The sequence below is a fragment of the Engystomops pustulosus genome, chromosome 1 (assembly GCF_040894005.1).
Source record: "Engystomops pustulosus chromosome 1, aEngPut4.maternal, whole genome shotgun sequence".
Classification (NCBI taxonomy): Eukaryota; Metazoa; Chordata; class Amphibia; order Anura; family Leptodactylidae; genus Engystomops; species Engystomops pustulosus.
In genome coordinates this window covers 110418962-110441317 of record NC_092411.1, presented here as the reverse complement: position 1 = coordinate 110441317, position 22356 = coordinate 110418962, and the positions used below count along the sequence as shown (strand labels likewise).

The 22356-nt window shown below is 41.6% G+C and overlaps 1 protein-coding gene across 1 annotated transcript in view; it reads right to left on the bottom strand.

The window, feature by feature from the left end:
• Positions 1-5918: 5918 nt before the first annotated feature.
• GOLM1 (golgi membrane protein 1) overlaps positions 5919-22356 on the bottom strand; it is a 32841-nt gene continuing 16403 nt past the window's right edge. Inside the window, exons 4-10 of the mRNA XM_072150857.1 lie at positions 17868-17922; positions 14159-14252; positions 11053-11185; positions 10489-10624; positions 8911-9171; positions 7810-7929; positions 5919-6275 (exon numbers count right to left, since the gene is read on the bottom strand). Of these exons, the coding sequence (XP_072006958.1) occupies positions 6205-6275; positions 7810-7929; positions 8911-9171; positions 10489-10624; positions 11053-11185; positions 14159-14252; positions 17868-17922 (870 nt within the window). The 3' untranslated portion in view covers positions 5919-6204. The remainder of the gene's footprint in view (positions 6276-7809; positions 7930-8910; positions 9172-10488; positions 10625-11052; positions 11186-14158; positions 14253-17867; positions 17923-22356) is intronic.

Sequence of the window (22356 nt, the reverse complement as noted above, 5' to 3'; positions counted from 1 at the left end):
TATCTCTGAATGGAGGATCGGACCCTGTGACAACAAATTCCTGGCTTCCGGAAGTACTCGGGGATCGGCTATTGACAGCTCCCTTAGACTTGAGAACCATGCCCGACGAGGCCAAAAGGGAGCGATCAGTATCACCTTTGCCCTGTCCTGTCTTATCTTCCTGATAGTCCTGGGCAGGAGAATCATGGGAGGAAAGGCATAAAGAAGAGGACTGTCCCACTTGAGAAAAAGCGTCCACAGCTAAAGGAAGGTCTGCCCTTTTGAGGGAAAAAAAAAAATCTTTCTACCTTGCGATTTCTCTTTGTGGCAAAAAGATCTATCAGTGGCATCCCCCAAAGCCTGACTATCTTCCGAAATACTGACTAACTCAGTTCCCATTTCCCTTGATATAGGGTCTCTCGACTTAAAAAATATGCCGAAACATTTTCTACACCTCTTATACGAATCCCTTTAAGAGATGTAAAAAAGGTCTCTGCCAAGGTTAGGATCTGAGTGGCTATGAACATAAGGCCTGAATTTCTTGTGCCGCTCTGTCTGTTGATATAAGCAATGGCTGTAGTGTTGTCCAACATCACGGCCACTCCATGTCCCTGTAACAGAGGAAGTGCTTGCATCAGGGCTTTTAAGACTGCTAATAGCTCTTTTTTGTTTGACGACAGGTCGCTTTATGCCATATCCCAAGTGCCCTGAAAAAACTGATTTTCCATGTGGTCCCCCCACCCCCACGGACTGGCATCCGTAGTGATTAGCCTGTCCTGACTGGGGTTCCAAGGAAGACCAACCTCTAGATTCCTTACGTTTAACCACCAATCTAGGGAGTATAAATTTTTTATGGGGAGAACTTTTACTTCTAAGGAGGTCTGATCCCTGTCCCACTTTTCTAGAAGAAAATTCTGTATACTTCTTGAGTGGAACTGAGCCCAAGGGACAGCAGGGATGGTGGCCGAAAAAAGACCCAGAACAGACATACCCTTTCTTAAGGAAATCAGGGGATTTTGTTTTACTTCTAGCACCAGTGATCTTATTTTTTCTACTGGAAGAAAGGTCCTCTGTCTTTGGGAGTCTAACCATGTCCTTAAAAAGAGATTTCTTGTTGTGGGAACCATAGATGATTTTTTCTTTGTTTATCAGTCATCCTAATTTCCTCAATATCTGAAGAACCCTGGACAGTTGACTTTGTACCTCCTGACTCGATGACCCTACCAGTAGGAAATCGTCCAGATATGGTATGAACAATCCCTGTGTTTCTCTTATGTGGGCTGCCATTTCTGACACTATCTTTGTAAAGATTCTTGGGGCAATAGCGATCCCGAATGGTAGTGCTCTGTATTGAAAACGATGAACTTCCGAGTCTACCTGAATGGCCACCCTTAAGTATCTCTGAAAGTCCTGATGTATGGGGATGTGGTAATACGCATCGGCTAGGTCTATAGAAGCCACGAAGCAATTGGGGAACAATAGGTTTACTGCTGATTTCTTGGTTTCCATCTTGAACTTTGGAACAACCAGGAATTTGTGTAGGGATTTTAGATTCAAAATTACCCTTAATAAACAGAGGACACCCTACCTGCTCTGTCTCGAAGGCCAAGGAACCTGAATCGCTAATTGAACCTCCCTCCTCCGATCCGGACCCCTCCGCAAAATATACTGCCACGGAGGTGCCTGGCTGTTCCTGAGTGAGGGGGGGGGGAGGGGGGTGGACATAACTCTCTGGCATTTTGGACTTCTTCTCTAACCACGCTCCTTAATGATGATTCCATCCAAACAGCAGATTCCTCAGTTAAGATCTTGCCATGCCAAGGTGTTACAGGTGGCTTTTTCATAACTGGAAGGGAGTTTGAGCGCAAATTTTACACTGTATGGTGCGTCTTAAGGGTAGCCTTTTTAGGCCCCTCTTCTCCCTAAGATAGGCAAACAAACAAAAAAAAAAAAGGGAAAAACACTCACCGCCCTGCAGTATAGTTACCGGGGCTGGAGTCCTGGGTGTCTCTGTAAGATCTCGCTTGTCTGCCATGCTGCACAGCTGACTTGTAACCAGCACTCAGCAGTCCCCCTCTTCCATTTTTAAAGCTCCCGCCAAGTGCGCGTGGCCCCTGACCTTACTTCCGGTCAGGCAGCCAGCGGCGAGAACAACACAAAAAAAGGAACCAAACATAGAAAAAAAAAACACTTTTCCATAGCTAATAAATAATAAAGGGTGAGCCCCACCGCTTAGAAGATCTGCGGCCCAAACAATTCTCGTTCCGAGCGCCACTTCGGGCGCTCGTAGCCGAAACCGGAAGTGACTACACGTCACTTCCAGTGCACACTTTCCACTCACCCCGCTGTCGGCAGCTGCCAGTTCCTGGGAGACTGATTCCAATCGCAGTCCTCTGTGCCCAGAGGGAGGAAGCGCCGAGATCCTCATCCCCACACCGGAGGATAGAACTGACGGCGTCCAACACTCCTTTCATGGAGAAGGGCAAGTGAGACACCGCAGGGACACCTTCATCACGGCATGCTCAGGTCTCCTTCCAAGGACAGGAAACCAAAACTGAGGAGGAGTAGGAGGAGCCTCTTTTTATGCTCAGGTTTCCTGTCCTTGGAGGGCAGATCCCGATCTCTCTGGTGGTGCCGTCGTGATGAAGGGGAAACTACAAGTCCCAAGATCCTTTATAGTTTCATAGTTTATACGGTTGAAAAAAGACACTTGTCCATCAAGTTCAACCAAGGAAGGGAAGGGATTGGATGAGGAAGGGATTTAGGGGAAACAATCCTATATAACATAACCATCAATGTTATTTAGGTTTAAAAGGCATCTAGACCCTTCTTGAAGCTCTCTGCTGTCCCTGCTGTGACCAGCGCCTGAGGCAGGCTATTCCACAGATTGACCGTTCTCATAGTAAAAAAAGCCCTGCCGTCCCCGGTGATTAAACCTTGATTTCTCCAAACGGAGACAGTGCCCCTCGTCTTTTGATTTGATTTAATCTTTAGTTCTCAGTAACTCCTCCTACCTCTTATGCTCTGCTCCCAGTGATAATGTAACAGGTTTTCTTCCTGTTACCATAGTAATGTGTAACTGCCATCACCAAAACACCGGCCATACTGGATGCACTGCAACCAAACAGTGCTGATCACATGACCTGCTCAGGCAGGTGCAGGACATGTGATGTCGACATATGACCAGCGGCCATCTTCTGTCCTGTGCAAGCTCTGCAAAAGACCGCGCGGAGGAAATTAACGGACTGATTAAAGGGCCAGTAACATTTTAATTCTTCATTACAGTCTTTGTCATCAGCATTTCTGCTGACAGGAGCAAAATTTTAAATAACTATTACACATTAGCTTATATTTTAAAGGACCCATTTGTATACGAATTATGCTGATTCCTGGAATACCCCTTTAAAGATGCATTTAAAATGGGTTATCTGATATCAGCTAATACATTCCTATAAGTAAACAATATGAAAGGACAAATTATTTTTAACAGGTGAACTTGTGAAAATTATTTAGGCTCTCTCATAAAAAGTCAGAAAACCACAGTTGGGGGGAGGTCAATGTATCCAATGTGGAATGGAGGTGTACCAAATAAAGTCATGGCAAGTCTTTACATATCCTACATTTCTATTGACAGAACCCCCCCCCCCCATTTCCCCTGCCCGTCAATAGAGATGTAAGATATGTCTATCGCCAATTTTTCTTTTGTAAAGTTTTGTTGGCCGATATTGGCAAGAATGGTAAGGATGTAAAACAGTGGACAATCACTTCAAGGTTTTGTGAGCCTTCTATTGTGTGCACTCGTCAAGGTGCCTGGATCTATGAGTAAAATGTCCCAGGTTTATCATGATTTCCTGGTAAATATAAGACTTGTAATTAGCTTGGGAAGAAGCAGCCATTTCACCTGCTAACGGTCCTCTTCATTACAATTCAGTAAGGTAACGACTACAGTGGCCAAAGCAACTGATCACAAACAAAAGCAAAATTTTGTTATATAATCTACTTTAATACCAAAATAAAAGGTCATAAATTAAACATTTGCTGTACAATTTAATTTTAGCAGATTAATACACTGTACCAAAACCAGCAAAAGTTAAAAAATTACATCTGTGCAATGTAAGAAAATGTATTAATCTTTATTTTCCTTCAATCTTTCTATTTAATGAAATCCTTCTTCATGGCTTAATTAAAACTACATTGTGTTTCTGGAAACAGTCAGATTTAGGGATTACTGTAGAGCTGGTAGCTGGGTAAATGTGGGCGTCACAAATGTATTGGCTTCATATAAAACAGAAGGCAATGGCTGCTACAGGAAGGATACGTCGGCACTGGAATTATTTGCATAATTTGCACACAGGCGGCCTCATGTCACCTTATATGACCCACTCAGGGTTCCACATAGGCGCACAGTGGTTTTTGCAATGTTCCATTAAAGTAATTGCCGCTATAATGCACAGCATCATGGGGAAGCTATTTGGTATATAGAAGCCCCCCAAAAAAACAGGCCGACTGTATAAGCAGTGTCACCAGATTTAACCATCGTAGTGGCCAATTCTTATCACTAATACAGCAAAGTCTCTCACCAACTAACCCAAACTTGTCCATGAAACAAACACTAGTTCCCACTTCTATACATAAGAATGAACTGCTTAAGCAGCAGTCTATAAAACATTACATGGATTGAGGTACATGCTGAGGCACTGTCTCTGCATATCATTTCAGTTCTACGTTCAGGCCTGAAAATTCCCTAATGTAGAAGGCCGAGTCATGTGATGGAGGTCACCAATTATGACTTTGTATTTCCTTGGTTGTTGCCACAGAGGTTTCAGTGTAATGTGCAGTCAGCATGTTATAGAGGAGGAAGAACTGAGAAGGTTAGTTACTTAAGTTTCTGATTTAGACCACCCATTGGACCTCTAATGTCAGTGATTGATTGACTGACTGCCGCCCCCTCAGTACATTCATACAGGGAAGATGGGAACTGAACAACATCTAATATCTAAAAACAGTTTAGAATGAGACACTTAAAGGAAACCTGTCACCACACTAACATCCTTCAGTCCACAGACAGTACCTTTTTCTGTAACATCAGAGTTTTTTAATATTTTTCTAGATTGCAGCATGAATGAAAAATTATCTTTTGTTCCATTATACGATGCAGTCAGGTAACTCCTGCAGTCATGCTGTTCTGCCCACTCCAAGCATCTGGCCCTCCTATTTGTGACATCATTCTCTGGCTATCCACAATTAGGAGGACACCAGATGCATGAAGTGGCCGTACACAAGGAATTAAAAGATGGTTGCAGCATGAATGAATGGAAAAAAAAAAAAAATAATCAAGAAATATGCTAATAAAGATCTCCATTGGCTGTACATTACAGGAGAAGGTACTGTTTGTTGGCTTGTCAGGGGGTAGAGTATGGAGACAGGCTCCCTTTAAATCTATTCTTAAAAACTGTATCAATGTTCTTGGCTCTGGAACATGGAGCTTGTAAATGACACTGCATTTTTCCAGTCACTAATGGAATGGTAAAATTCACCATTCTTTATCCTGTGTGAATCTCCAGTACTTCATCTACTTAAAGGCATTACTCAAACACGTACATGGAAATAAACTCCATGTCAATAATATATCACTAAATAATGGTGCTTTTGCTTACACTAGCAAAAACTTTCACCGGGGGGAGAAAAAAAAAAAAAGGAAACCCAAAGAGGCAATAGTCTTCACACTGGTAATCTAAACCCCATGTGCATTCTTATTGCTTAAATACCTGGAAGACACAATACGTATAAAAGTTTAGGACGTGGCTTGGTCAGGGGTTCTGACCATCTTGTGGTATTAAGAAGTATTAATCTTATGTGCATACAGTCCTTGAAACCCGTGAAAGAAGCAGTTACTAGAAAGTTCATCATAAAAGCCAAATAAATTTCTCAGTCCAATGTTCCACTATGTCCAGCAGCTTTCTCTACAAATCCAACACGCTTTATTCAGTCTATGGTAAGGCTTTACGACGTAGAACAAGTTCGGATTAAAAATAGAGGCTCTGATTTAAAAAAAACAAAACAAAAAACACACAACTAAAGTAAAGAAGTGTTAAAACAGTCTTCAAGTTTGTTTCCTTGTGCTAAATCAATCTTCAGTTCTCTAATCCACCTGCATTGGTCCATCTTAAGGCATCTCACGTTGAGGACCAATCCAAGGTAAATGGTGAAAAGGAACCAATGCATTTATTTTAGTCTTGGGTCGTCTTCCTCTGCCTGCTGCATGACTGCAAGTTTGTTCACGTCATTTTCAACTTCTATAAAAATTGAAGAAAAAAAAGGTTTTAGGTTGAAGACAAAAGCTCTTTATGAAAAAAAAAATTCTACTTTTTCAAATGAGTAACTTGTAACTCGTTCAATTAAAAAGTGGTATAAGATTTATTGATCCACAGGACAGCACTATGAAAATACAGCCATAAAAAACTAAGGTGTCAGCTGATGCATTTCAGACTTCTTTATTCATAGTTTTTCATGGCTGTATTCTCATAGTGCTGTCCTCTCATAGTGCTGTCCTGTTGACCAATAAAGCTTATACCGCTTTTTATTAGACAAGTGAGTGCAGACTTTCCCATGTAGTATAGGTCAATTGGGAGGGATTAAGTCTTATCCTATCTCCAAAACGGACAAATAAAATATTATCTGACTAAAAATACCCCATTAAAAAGGATCTAAAAACACAAAGCAAAACAGCACGGACAGTGTGAACATTTATGGAGAGGCAACACATAAAACAAGAAATTACATCATAGGGTCTGGTAAACAGATTTTCCAAAGTACTAAGGTTCTACACAACAGATAAACGATGCAGGTACCGCATATCAAAATCACTCAATGAATAATATCAAAAGTCCAATCATGTACCTGTGCATCATCGCAATATTGCTAACCTAAAACATTACGGGACCAAATTAAATACCCACCAGTCGCCATGTTGCCTGACCTAGTCACACCGTCCGACAACCCGACGCGCGTTTCGCACCTAGCTTCGTCAGGAGACGAGGTGCAAAACGCACATCGGGGTGTCGGACGGTGTGACTAGGTCAGACAACACGGCGACTGACCAAGGACGTGGTAGCGTCTGAAACGCGTTTGACCATTTTCGATGTATGTCCATGTTTTAACTTTGTTAAAACTTTTTCATTTTATTTGAATAAACAAGCCAAGTCTTCTTTGGATTGAAGCCGGACCGCACCTGTTTGTATACCTGTCAAGCAGCTTAACCCGGCCAAGAGTTCCCCAATTAATACCTCAGAACACCCTTCTCTGTAATAGGGGATATAGTGACCCCATAGCAGGACGTCTTGTGTATGATCTCTTAAACGGCAAAGGTGCCGTTCTAAGGTGGGGATAGGCTGACTTTAGTGCCAAACCAATTTACATCTCATCTAAAAGCTGATTTTCTGGATGATGCCACCAAACTGGACCATAAAAGAAACCTGTTGTGAAGCATCTTAAAAACTTTCCAGATCCTATTAGGTCAATTTCTGTAAATTAAATATCAAATCTAGTGTACAAGATAATGGAAAAAAGCCTTCTATTTATTATCAATTTTATACAATTTATATTCTCTGGGTGCTTTACTTCAATACTCAGGACCAGCATTACTGGAAAATCTAATGCTGCAGGCGTCTGACAAGAAGCCGCTGCGTTCATATGTCATATTCCTCTTAGTCGGGCTTTGTGATCCCTTGCGGAGCACTAAAATCCAATCACTTTATCTCGGGCTGAAAACACAAGTGCAGTGCACAATGCCCTGAGCCCTCCAGCAGGAGCCAGAGAATGGATCCCTACCTCTTACACTCTGATCCTTAGCTTCCAGTTCCTTTTGCTTGTCTGTCTCAGATTCAGCTTCATTAGCTTCAGCTTCATTGTAATCCGTTAGCCTTTTTTCTTCTGGTTGATTTTTTGCATCTGAAGGTAAAGAAAATGGCACAAAATAACGTCTGAATAGAAATGCAGTTCATTAAGCTCTTAAGCATGGGGCACTTTTTTTTTTGGCCCTAAACTTTTCTATATTTTCTGAGCCATATTAACTAGAGTGCTAGTGTCACATTTCAATGCACTTGGAAGATGGAAAACGGTTAATAATGATGTGGAATAGGAAAATTTTCAGTTGTGCCACCTTCACATTTCATAACCCCAATACCTCTCTCTCAGGCCAAGTGCACAAGTCTGAGATTGGTATGGGCCAGTAGTTTACAGCCCTCTGAAGATCAGGGGTGAGGTCCTCAACCCTCCCAACTCCATAGGGTGCCAGGAGGCCATGTCGCAATATGGGTAGGAATAGGACCCGCCCTCTGTTTGTGGTGCGCCACACCAGGAATAAACGTCGATGACCGTGAGCTGCCCACAGTTTGCACGGCGCAGTCAAAACGAATGGCGTCTGCATGAGGCTAGAATAAGAGCTAAGGGATTGTTTTTGGAGAGGTTCAAGATTATGAACACTGATGCAAAAAGATATCCGGCCATAACGACACCCGTTTTTCCCTTTGGTTTCTGAGTGTGCACCATATTTAAAGTGGGTCCACACAGTTATTATGACCTCTGGCATCCATGAACAGTAGCCATTAGGTCCCATCTATAGCACAAAGAAAGGTCAAAATAGTTTGTCCCACCACAGGATAGTGGATACGTGTCCATCATTGGGTTTCATAGAAGGCGAAGATTGAGGATGGGAGACCTAAAGCCACAAATAATAACCTACAGCATCACTGAGTATTACGGGTACTTCATTCCCCAATTAGAGGCCATCAAAGATTGCTCTCTTGTCATACCCAAGTAATCTGACACTTTTCTCATACTAAAACCCCTGAAAACCTTTTTGCATAGGAATAACCTGCATATTACAAGCAAGTCAGGTTCAATTTGATCACATAGAATAGATGTACCGACCTTTTTCATCTTCTTGCTGACCATCCATGTTTATTAGATTTTCCCTCTCAACCTCTTCATTGTCATTTTCTTTACCAGTATCTTCAACATCTTCTGCTTTGGGCTCATCATCCTCCTCATCTGCATTTGGAAGGTTAGGATTAACTTCATTAAGGATTGGCTCCTCCTCCTCCTCTCCTTTCTTATTCTCTTGAATTTTGGGTTGTTCAAGTGAAGGACTGGGTTTAGTTTCATCTACAACATTTGCCTTCTTAGTTTGTTCTAGAAATAAAAGTATGTTATAACATTAACTACATTAGTACTCTGCAAGATAGTAACTCTGTCCTGAGAAGTAATGAACCCGCAGTTACCCAGACATCCGATGCCTACTATAGTACTTTATTGATCCTCTGGTGGGAAATCGTTTTGTACATTGTGTGTAACAACTGCCAGAACACAGAGAGACTTAACGTTACAGTTAAATACATACACTGTGAGAGGCACGTTCTTACAAGTTGCAACAGTACAGGTTAACAAGCCCACATTTCAACTCTACTGGTTTGGCTTAATACTTTAAGGGTACGTTCACACAAACAATTCTGGCAGAGTTCCCTCTCTCACTGAAGTCAACGGGATATTTGCATATTTTTTTCCCCAGAAAAAAGCAAATATTTCCTATATTCTGAGCTGAATGTAGATGCTGCTCAATGCAGTTTGAAAATCAGCATCTGAAAGCATAACAGCAGCTTGTGGCAGAAAATTGTCACAGATTTCTTGGTGGAAAATTGATGCCATAACGATCCAAGCATATTCCAGCTAACAATGGAAGGTATTAGAAGGGCATAGACTTGTGTCCCCTGTAGAATTTCTATACAAAAAAAAAATCCTAGCTAACCCCCTTTTTCAATCCATCAGTGCCCTATTTCTTTAAACCTACTTTCTCCTCTATAAATGTAAGCCTGAATTTACTTGCACAATTGCTAATCATGATCCACATTAAAAGGGAACTAAGATAATGTCTACATAAAGGGATATTTAATCTACTGCACTATTGATTTTCTACAGTGTTGGCTGCCAGGTAGCTACTTCAAATCTGTCACTTCTCATTGACCTCGGGTGATCTGGGAAATAAATGTGCCAGAATGTCTTAAAACTAAAAAAAAAAAAAAAAAAACCCTGCCATAAGCAATGTAAACATACCCCAGAAAACTTTGTCAGGTGGACAGTAGTGGATTAGAATAGTGGTTTGGGCAGTAGCCCGGGATCCAAGCCTTCTGGGAGGGCCAATGGCCACTCACACCACCCACCAAATTTTATACTGAGAAAGACCTTTACCTATTAAATCATTGTAAACCTTTTTCCTGCTCTCAGCACACATGTTCACAATGGTCATTTCACTACCTTTGAAGGTCGCAGCTTGAAAGCAGGCAGAATAGACATCCTCCTTTCCCCAAGAAGCTTGGTTCTAATACCATATGTAGGAAGTGATTCCAGACTTGTAGGGGCTAGAATATTCATACAGCCCAGGGCCCATCTCAGTCATTGTCCACCCATGAAGGTGGACTAATAATACACAGATCTTTGCCAATGAGAGAATACCTTTAGTTTCTGGCAGAGGATCACCCTCCTTCTTGTCAGTCGCTGATGGCTTCTCAGGAGTTAATGCAGCACCCTTGGCTTCCTGTTCTTTCGCATCACTGTCTTTTTGGTTAATCTCAAGTTTTGTAGTCACAAACTGGATGGAAACAAACAAACATTATGATCAAGAATAAACCTTATGCATGGTAGTTCTCCCGGCAACGAGCCCGTTTTCCTAATATCTGTGCTGTGTACAAGACTTTAGATACGCTGCTCACTACAGGATAAAGAAGGAGCCGAAAAAATGTTTTACTGAATAAAGTACATTACCAAGTCACCTGTATTGTTTATATAGGTAGTAATAATACAAAGTGTGCTCTTAATGTACATTAAAGCATATCTAAATCATTGTAGCATTTTTTAACTCCAATTATAAAGCAGATTTAACCCTAGAGCCCGATTTTTCCATTAGAATGAAAACAAATGTTTTAATGTGTGTTTTGTGCCTAGTCATTTTATGGTTTATAACAACCTTCTAGAAATGTGCTGGGTAAACAACTATAATAAAATCCCATCCCATTTTACCTGTTCAATCTTGGGTAGAATTGCATTTTTCTCTTCATCCTCCTTCACAGCGTTTGGAGCATTTCCCATCAACCTGCGGATCTTCTCTTCACACTGCTCCTTGACTTCTGCTATCTTATTGCTGCACTGTGTCCTTTAAAAAAAAAAAAGGAGAAAAAAAAAAAATGTAAAAACCAAATACTGTAAATGGATTGTAAAGATAAATGGTGTCATACAAGATATATCCGGTCATCAGGATATCACATTTTCACCTAAATTTCCCATAGCCTTTTAATACCAATTCCCATGAACACTGCCGGCCTATGGAGTGGCAGGAGCAGTACCAGGAAGAAGCAGCACTTTGAGCACCGTCCGGCATTCCTATTGTACGGTGCGTCAGTGTTTGCTAGCTTTATTGGAGGGTTCCCATAAAGCTAGCAGTTTATCACTGCTAAAATGGGGAAGCAGTTCCTAGTGCCTTTTTTGTATGGGTGACAGGTCCTCTATAAGTACAAACCCAAGGAACCCATCTTGTACGTCACCCGGGGACTGCCTGTATAGTGTTAATAGACAGACAATTCTACAAGAAAATAATTAAAGCCAGTGTTTTCTGTGCATTATAGGGGTACTGATCCAATTTTGTTCCCCTCGCTGCATTACAGGGATTGTGGTTCCTGCGTGGGTTTAGGCATTACAGTACATTTTTTATAGTGCCAAAAGTCGAAAATGACACTCACTATTTTGCAACATATAAAAATATGTAAAAAGTGATCAAAGTGATAAGTGATCTCGTACAAAACGCCACCACGCCACCACACAGCTCGGTACATTGAAGTTATTAGGGCCACAAGATGGCAAAAAGAAAAAATTGTTACGTAGAAAACAAGTCCTCAAACCTCCGTGCATGGAAAATCTAAAAAAGATTTTTGAAGGTAGAGAATGAAAAGTGGAAACAAAAAGGAAAAAGGGACAGGTCTTTAAGAGTTTAACAAACAGCTTCAAACTTATTTACAAGGGTCAAATAGAAAAGTAGGGTTGATGGCACCTTCAATTCTTTTCACCACAAACCCCCAGAACCATTCGTAGTGAGCGCACAGCATGAGAGGTGTGTGATCATGGGAAGTCTATGGTTGGCTGCTCCATATTCGTATTACTAGGAATGAATGGAAACTTACTGTGACAGGTACACAGCTGCCCTCCAATTCTGCTGATAACCTCTCCAGCAGGTACAGAGTTACTGCCTCCTCACACTCTTCACTTCTCTCCTCAGGACCACCATGCCCAGGGTAATGCATCGGCAGTAACTCTCCCACTGCAGCTAATACACATACCCTCGGCAGCGCCATGACATCTCACCATAGTGTGGCCTCATACTTTCACCAGCACTGTACACTCCTGCACACACATGGCCACTAGCATTCATGTGACCAGAGCCTCGGCAGCCTGCCATGAGTAGATGTAGTCCGGCCAAAAGACTGTCGTCAGCACCACTGCAGCCCGCATGAAGAGGCTTCACCTTGTGGCCAAGATACAGTGAGTGGAGAATAGTCCCGTGTAGATTTATCAGCATGGGACTTTTTTTTTTTTAGAGGAGCAAATCTGCCTCTGCAAACGTCAGACTCTTGCAGAGGCGTTAATGAGACCTTTGCTGAACTCTGCTGCATCTACTTCAGGTTTCACAATAGGTACAATGTTATTTTCTTTGTAGGCTTCATTTTTGCTTATGTGAACATAGTGCCGATGAGACCAAAAAACTCCAAAGTTTGTATCATCAGGCCAAAGTACATTCTACTATAAACTTTGTGGCTTGTCAACATGCATTTTGGCAAAATTACAGTCTACTGTTTAAAGCACAGCATAAAAAAGCAAGTTTCCTCCTCAGTCACTTACTATCTAGTCCATTTGGGTAAAGACAGCAACAGATGGTCTGATCTAACTTTGACCATAGAGTTCACCTCTAATTTCTTTGGGGCGTTGTCTTGTGTTCGTATTATTAGTCTGTTAAAGTGAACCTGTAAGGTTCTTTAGAGACGCCAACACATACAGGCCCTCAAGGAACTGTGATTTAGTGTCCCAAATCACCCTATAGTATTCCAGTCTGACATGTTTGGTCCCCTTTAAATACCATCAATTTTTCTTTTTTGGCCAATTCCAGTTAGCCTGGCTACAGTCTAACACGCCTTAAACTTCTGAAATATAAGTGCAACTGTAGTAACAGGAACAAGCTGTTTGTCTTCTATTTCTTAAAAAGGGAATCTACCAACTCGATAAACCTACCTGAAAAATGCTATGCCCGTACATGCCTTTGCTTTTATTTTTCAGCTCTTCGTTTGTCGTCAAAAGTAAACTTTTGACATATGCAAATGAAGCCTAAAAAGGGGTAATCTGGGGTGGTCCATCAGTATGGTATACACCATTGACACCTCAGGAGCTACTTTTTCTATTTTCTGTTGCACCACAATTCAAATGAATCTGATTAAGGCTATATTCACACTGCCGTTGCCCGCCCGTACCGTACCGGGCAACGGCAGTGTACGGGGAGAGGAGGAGGAGGTGAGCGCAGCTCACCCCCGCCCCTCTCCATAGGAAGTTATGGCGCACGGCGCCGTACTACGGACAAAGATAGGACATGTCCTATCTTTTTCCGGGGTACGGAGGGGTACGGTGCCACACTTGTGCTGCACCGCACCGCTCCTGTAGGGCGCCGTGCGCCCATTGCCATCTATGGGGGACGTAGGGAAACCAGGAGGGGGCAAATAAAATGAGCACCCCTACTCAGGTTACCAAAAAAGGTCACCATGGTATAGAATGAGAAAAATGTACAGTACATGGAGGTTACACTACAAAACGTATGTAAAAGGACACTGGCCAAGAGTATAACAAATGTGCTGGGTCAATGATGTAGTACCCTCAGGGATAAAAAATGAAGGGGATAGTTTTTCTCCAGATTTTTCATGCTGACATGATTACTAACTGTAAAAAAAACAATAATAACCAACAGATCAATCATAAATGGCCAATTCCTTTATATGTACAAATGTCAAAATAGTAAAAAAGTATTGCAAAAAGTGCCATGACGTGGGCACTCATTTGCTGCCCACCTGGAAGGGAATAAAATTTTACTTACAACTCATAAGAGGACTTCTTGGCCTGGCTTTCTTGTAGCTCCTTAAATTCCAACTTGGACTCTTCTAACCGTTTCTGATAATCAGCAATTTCGACTAGGATAGAAAAAAAATTTGAGGTTTCTGCCAAGTATCTCACAAACGTCATTATACCATAAATAGGACGTCGTACAGGGTAGGCAGGCTAATAACATTTTCCTTGTTTACTGTATGAAAAGATCATTTAACCATCATAAACCTCTACGAGAGCTTCTCAATAAATCTGAATATCAGCAAAACGTTTTTTTTTTTACCCAGTTATTAAAATACTGTGAAACATACAGAAACTCATATAAAAGAACTTTAGTAAGTGTTTTTTTCTGTTAAATGTTGAGGATTATGGCTTAAAGCCAAGGAAAACCCAAAAAGTCCAGAAGCCAGTTATTGGCACACTCCACGAGAAGAGCAAGTCACATTAGTCATTGCTAAAGAACATGGCTGTTCACAAAGTGCTGTATCAAAGCATTTTAATGGAAACTTGAGTGGAAGGGAAAAAAGTGTGGTAGAAAAAAAACGTGCACAAGCAACCGAGACAACCGCAGCCTTGCTAGAATTGTTAAGAAAAGGTCATTCAAAAATTTAAGGGGAATTCACAAAGAGTGGACTGCTGCTGGAGTCAGTGCTTCAAGAGCCACCACTCAAACATATTGTGAAGTCTCCACAATCAGAGGTGGTTTGGGGAGCCATGTCAACTGCTAGTGTAGGTCCACTGCGTTTTATGAAGACCAAAGCCAGTGCAGCCGTCTACCGGGAAAGTTTAGAGCACTGCATGCTTCCCTCTCAACAAGCTTTTTGAAGATGGATTGCCTCCAAGCCACACCACTTGGATGCAGTGATTCATGCAAAAGGAGCCCAACCAAGTATTGAGTGCATCTACTCAGGGCCAGCTCCAGCACCTTGCAGCTTCAGTTTTATCACTAAGCAGAGAGGAGGGGTGTACATTTTTTAGGATTGCCCTGTTGGTTAAATGACCTCAAAACTGGTATGATAAACTAGAGAATATTTTAGGGAACTGCTTTAGTTTGAATTGTTAATGCTTCCATGGGAGTTCACTGCAAAGGGGCCCCACTTAGGCTCTGCGCTCTAGGGGCCTATTAAAGCCTGGAGCCGGACCTGCATCTACTGAACTTTTCATTTGGCCAACATTTCTGTGTTTATTCAGAGATGATGACTATTGGGTTTTTCTTGGCTGTCAGCTATAATCATCAACATTCACAGAAATAAAACACTTGAAAAAGTTCATTTTTTTATTATAATGACTATGCAATATAGGAGTTTCACTTTTTGAATTGAAGCACTGGGAAATACAAAAACAAAAAACATACATAAAAAAACCTGAATATCGGCAAAAAGTAAAATTTATTGAAAAGCACTTGTATTTGCCATATGCTGCAAGTAACCGTACAGAAATAGATATGGCTTAAATAATACTAATGTTACTGCCCCTGTTTCTGACGAACTTGTGTTTTTGGTTTCGTTGTGGTCATGTTTACACCCTCAAAATAAAAACCTTGTGGCCGTTCATTTTTTGGTTTGCTAAACACAGATCATCAACAAAAGATTTCTATATTTTAGGCTACAAGCACACAAAACGTGGCCAAATTTGGCCATGAAAAAAAATGAACAAAAAGGTCTATTTTTCACAGCCAAAATCTGGCCACAATTTGCTTCAGGCTTGTATCCATTTTTCACAGATCCTCAAACTATAATCTATGTTCTGTGGAAAACTGTTTTGACGAGGCACTACTACTACGCACGACTTCTTAATGACTGGACACATGGGGGGGGGGTATTTATCACAGCTTCTAGGACAGTTTTCTGGCATACAATAATCACCAATTCTTTCGCACTGCCATGTCGGTGAGGAGGGGACGCAGGCGGGCACGGCGGTTGGTAGAGGGGGCGGGTGTTCCCGCCCAGTGCCTGCGTTCTTTTGCAAAACTTCACCAGGTCCGACCGGGTGTTTTGTTCAAGGTCGGCGTCTTGATGTATCCTGTGCGACAAGGGGTGCATGGCCGCTATTATAGGGTGAATCTCCCCCACGTTCCGCTAATTAACGGCTATGAGCACAGAGCCATAAAAAAAAAAAAAAAAAAAAAAAAACTTGTGCATCTGCCCTTGGGTTTGAAAAAACTATGTAGAGTTGCCAAGCAAATACTTAGAATACAAGAATCAAGATGGCAGGGTGGCTGGGTTAGAAACAAAAATAAAAGCTCTGGACATTCTCCATGCCAGATAACATTCCATATTCCTTGCTATTCCCTCTTCACAAATACACTCACCGGCCACTTTATTAGGTACACCTGTCCAACTGCTCGTTAACACTTAATTTCTAATCAGCCAATCACATGGTGGCAACTCAGTGCATTTAGGCATGTAGACATGGTCAAGACAATCTCCTGCAGTACAAACCGAGCATCAGTATGGGGAAGAAAGGTGATTTGAGTGCCTTTGAACGTGGCATGGTTGTTGGTGCCAGAAGGGCTGGTCTGAGTATTTCAGAAACTGCTGATCTACTGGGATTTTCACGCACAACCATCTCTAGGGTTTACAGAGAATGGTCCGAAAAAGAAAAAACATCCAGTGAGCGGCAGTTCTGTGGGCGGAAATGCCTTGTTGATGCCAGAGGAGAATGGGCAGACTGGTTCGAGCTGATAGAAAGGCAACAGTGACTCAAATCGCCACCAGTTACAACCAAGGTAGGCAGAAGAGCATCTCTGAATGCACAGTACGTCGAACTTTGAGGCAGATGGGCTACAGCAGCAAAAGACCACACCAGGTGCCACTCCTTTCAGCTAAGAACAGGAAACTGAGGCTACAATTTGCACAAGCTCATCGAAATTGGACAGTAGAAGATTGGAAAACCGTTGCCTGGTCTGATGAGTCTCGATTTCTGCTGCGACATTTGGATGGTAGGGTCAGAATTTGGCGTCAACAACATGAAAGCATGGATCCATCCTGCCTTGTATCAACTGTTTAGGCTGGTGGTGGAGGCGTCATGGCGTGGGGAATATTTTCTTGGTACTCTTTGGGTCCCTTGGTCAGCAACAATACTCAGGTAGGCTGTGGCGTTGCAACGATGCTCAATTGGTACCATGTCCATCCCTTTATGACCACAATGTACCCAACATCTGATGGCTACTTTCAGCAGGATAATGCGCCATGTCATAAAGCTGGAATCATCTCATACTGGTTTCTTGAACATGACAATGAGGTCACTGTACTCAAATGGCCTCCACAGTCACCAGATCTCAATTCAATAGAGCATCTTTGGGATGTGGTAGAACGGGAGATTCGCATCATGGATGTGCAGCTGACAAATCTGCGGCAACTGTTGATGCCATCATGTCAATATGGACCAAAATCTCTCTGAGGAATGCTTCCAGCACCTTGTTGAATCTATGCCACGAAGAATTGAGGCAGTTCTGAAGGCAAAAGGGGGTCCAACCCGTTACTAGCATGGTGTACCTAATAAAGTGGCCGGTGAGTGTATATCCTGAGTGAAAGACCTGGAAAAGGCTGTGCAACATAAGTCATGCAATGACATATAGAGAGCCCCCTTTCAAAAGATGGAGAATGAGGCAGCATTTTTTCCTCAAATTCTTAAAACATCAATAAAAAAAAAATTAACATTGGCTTGTATCTGCTTGTAAGTCATACAGTGAGATTTACCTTTAAGATTATGTATGAGATGGTCCTGAATACTATTATTGCTCAGTAATTTCTCCTGTAAAAGAAAATATATTGCAAGTAAGTTATATAAATCTATTTTTTAGCAATACTACGATACAATACAATAATACAACCAGGTCCTTTTTCATTTTTGCATTACCATTTTTCACTTCCCACCTTAAAAATCTAACTTTAATCCTAGGTTGTGTGATTTATCCTACCGTACTAATACCTCACACGTAGGTAAGGGGTTAATACTAAAATAGATGTTAGAGCACATATGAAGTGAATATCACACCAGGTAAAACTGCCCCAACTACTTGCAACTACTGAGGCCTAACTGTCTGTATTTATCAGGAGCGATTCAAGTAGACTGGATGCTGGTCCACGAAGGCCGTTCTATATATGGAGTGGCTGCATATTGGCCAAATCTGATTACCAGTGCAATCTCATGTGCACTGTAGGGGCTAGGGAGAGTGTGGAGCCATGAAATGTGACGGTTAGGTCTGGTGGGAGGGATGTGTTTGGTGGAGTAAAGATTACAGAGTTCTTTTTTGTCCATGTTAAGACTGATGGCCACTTTGGAAGTCTGGCTAGGAGAGGGGAGATATCTGGACCATAAATATAAATCTGTGTGCCATCTGACTGCATAGGAGTGATATTGGAAGCCATGGGACTTAATTAGATGTCTCAGGCCAGAATTGTAGAGGGTGAAGAGTAGGAGTCCCAGGACAAAACCTTGAGGGACGCCTACAAAGAGGTTCAAGGGAACCTACCACCACGATTCTACCTATAAAAGGTAGATCGGGTGGTAGGTGGATGTAAGGGACGTGAGGACAGAGCGGCTACTCCACGCCCCAGTATCCACATTACTCCTCCTACCCAGTTGTGTGCGGCGCACAGCTCCTCGTAGCTGCGCGCCCTCGTCCGACATGCTGGTCCGCGGCTGAGCAGCCACAGCTCCGAGGCCGGAGCTACTGTGCATGCGCAGAACTCCAGCTTGTCAAACCCTGCGTGCCGCACACAACAGGGTAGGAGGAGTATTGTGGCTACTGGGGCGTGGAGTAGCCGCACCGTGTAGCCTTGTGCCCGGCTACTCCACGCCCCAGTAGCCGCATAAGTAAATTTACATATTAAGGGAATAAAGTTTATTAAAATTTAGCACCCGATCCACCTACCACCCGATCTACCTTTATAGGTAGATTCGTGGTGGTAGGTGCCCTTTGAAAAAACACATTTGGGCCATTTCATGTGGGCTTGGATTTTCTGTGCGTCCAAAGTGACAGGTCTACTTTATTCTTTGGGCCGGTACGATCACGGGGATAACAAAATTGTATAGGTTTTAATACATTTACAAAAATTAAGACCTCTTGTACAAAAAAAAAATTTCTTCATTTTGTCGTCTTCTGGCGCTAATAACTTTTTAATACTTTGGTGTACAGAGCTGTGGGTTAGCTGTGGCTTCTATTTTTAGGACTGTTTTTACCATTTTTCAGACTCCCTAGGGTACTTTAACCCTAGGTTGTCTGATTGCTGCTACCATATACTGCCATACTACAGTATGGCAGTATATGGGGATTTTGCACACCATTATAATGTGCAAGTCGCCTCGGATCTTTGTGTGACCCGAGCCTGTCATGGCAACGTATAGTCGCTCCCCGATGACGTCACGGGGAGCAACGATCAGAGCCAAGATGGAGGTGCCCACGCGCCGCCGGCCTGTTGATGCCGCCAGGAGCTTTGCCGTTCCCGGGTGTCAGCAATGGGGGTTTGGTTCATTGTGAACCCTCTTCATACTCCCCCATGGGAAACAAGACAAGGGGGCTTGACTTCAGTGTTAAACTCTCCGTCTCCTTGACTTTATGCAACCAAATTACATGTCACTTCAAAGATGGTTTTCTGGACGATAGTACCAGGTTGGGCCATGAAATAGACATGATATAGAAGGTTTTAAATCAACTTGATGACATAGTGGTAGAAGTATATTAGGTCAATTTCTGCTGACAGTTTCCCTTTAATCTCAATTTTTGCTATGCATGCTACCAGCCTTTCCCCCTCATCTCCAAATTGCTCCTTAAAGATGGTAAGAGGGGTATTATTTTACCCTGAGCAATTAGGAATGCTGATAACCTCAACCACAGTCATTGGCAATGTCTCTGAAGCATATATATCGTCTGACAGGTGAACTTTAAAAATACTCAATAGTTACCCTTTTGTCATTCTGTAAATTATTATATAGTTATACAGATGCAATTAAAGAGTGTCCTGAAGACATGCATTTATAAAGCAGGACAAAGTATCTTTATGACAGTGATAAGGACACTCCACAGGATTTATGAGGAGCAGCTTATAATAAGAAAGGATGATACATAGCTGAGAACACATCACATTCACTTTATTCCTACTGTATTAAGCTGCAGATTTTCCAACAACAAAACACACATGTTAAATCTGCAATGTGAAATCAGACAAATAATAGGCAAGATAAGGTCCCTTATCTAAAAATATTGACAAATATTCTATATCAGTTCATTTACAAACTTCTTAAAGAATAGGTTTGAGAATTCTAACCATAGGTCTCTAATGTTACCAGTTTCCCCTAAAATAAGACATCCCCTGAAAAGAGGGATGCATCACTCCAGCGATTGGCAAGTCCGACCACTGCACTTTGCTTGGAGAAACTCCGATCTAGAAATAGATGTAACTTGCATCTGTATATTCATATATTTATTAATTTAGCCACACATTGGGCATCGATTTAATTATTTATGTGCTTTTTCATCTAACTATTATTAATTTAATCGAGGGGAGAATCGGTATCCCTTATCAGATTTCTTTTGTAAATTCCTATTTTTTTGTATATTTATACTTTGAGATTTTGAACCTACCTGTTAACTCCATATGTTATATTATAATATATATATATTTCTTATGATGGAACTATACTGCCACTGGATTTTACTAATTGTTTTACCAAATATTTACCAACTATCACCAACATATCGTTTGTACCAACTACTGTATTCCTAAAAAAATATATACATTTTAATAATTGTTTTAACATATGCAAATTATACATTTATCACAACTTCTCTCATGGAAACGTGATACTTATGTTAAATATATACACAACATATATAACAAATCTATATATTTTTTATATACAATATGTCTCTTCCCAATTTAATCTTGTATACCCCCCCCTTTTTTTACTCATACCTATCCCTCCACCACTATTTATGTACTTTTCCCCTATATACCAATTCTTATTATTTTTTGTGTATATGTATATATACTTTTTTGTACCTCGCCAACTTACAGATCATCCATCCACTTGAAAAAGGGGACCACAGTTCCCCGAAACGCGTTGTGTTTCCTCGGTGTACCTTTGACGATTTAAATAAAAAGGAAAACCTATTCGAAACCATTACCCAGTCTTGTCGTGCGCCCTCTGCTCTTGGCTCCTTTGTACCTACTCTCTGACTCCAGCTGATCTAGCATCTCGTGTGTTGGATACCCCAAAAAGACGCTGGCTGCACCTCTACCTCAATAAGACCCTATATGCCAACACGAGAGTTGTGCCTTATGTTAAGGCACAACTCATCCAGGTAAGCGACTGTCTAATCACGTCCTATACCCTGAACCAAACGTCATTACCCTATGAGCGCTGTTGTGTCCCTTCTCTGCTATCCTCCCCTGAAAAGAAGACCTAGTGCAATTTTATACAAACAGAAATATAAGGCCTCCCCTGAAGTCGGCAGTCATTGCTACAGCTTCCGTATATTGGTACTAGTAGAGCATTTCGATGCAGAAAGAGGTTGTGACGTGGGTGAAAAATTCATGAGATAAAATCACTTATTGTTGCGCCTCAAATGCGATACAAGCAGCTTCCTGAACATGAAGGGATAATTTAAGGAAAGTGCTATACATGAGAGATTGGGACAAATGCTTCCAATAGAAATGGAGTCACAAGAAATTCAGAGTTTGGAGAGTTAGAAAGATGTTAGAGAAGCAGATTTTTTTTTGTTTAACAATGAATGTGAATTCTAGTTCATGGACAAATAAGACATCCCCTGAAAATAAGACGTAGTGCCTCTTTAGGAGCAAAAATTAATATAAGAACACAGTATATACACAGATACATAGGACATGTCATTAAAGGGGTTTGTCCATAAAGAAAGTCCTCACGTTTTAAATCCCTAGTGATGCTTACGCAATAAAGATAATTTTTAGCCTTTTATTTATAATTTCCTAAGTTTTATTACTGTTTTAGCTTCTATAAGTCAGTGATGATCAGTGTAAAATTCTGAGTGTGGGTGGAGACTAAGCAGACATTGTATGATCCCTCTGTGCTAGAAGATGCTGTGTGCTAACTAGTGATGGGAAGTCCAGCTCTTCTTAGTGAGCTGGATCATTAAGCACCACTAACCAAGAAGAGCTGGCTCTTCTGGCTCCTGAACAGCTCCCTATTAAATGCATAATAGGGAGC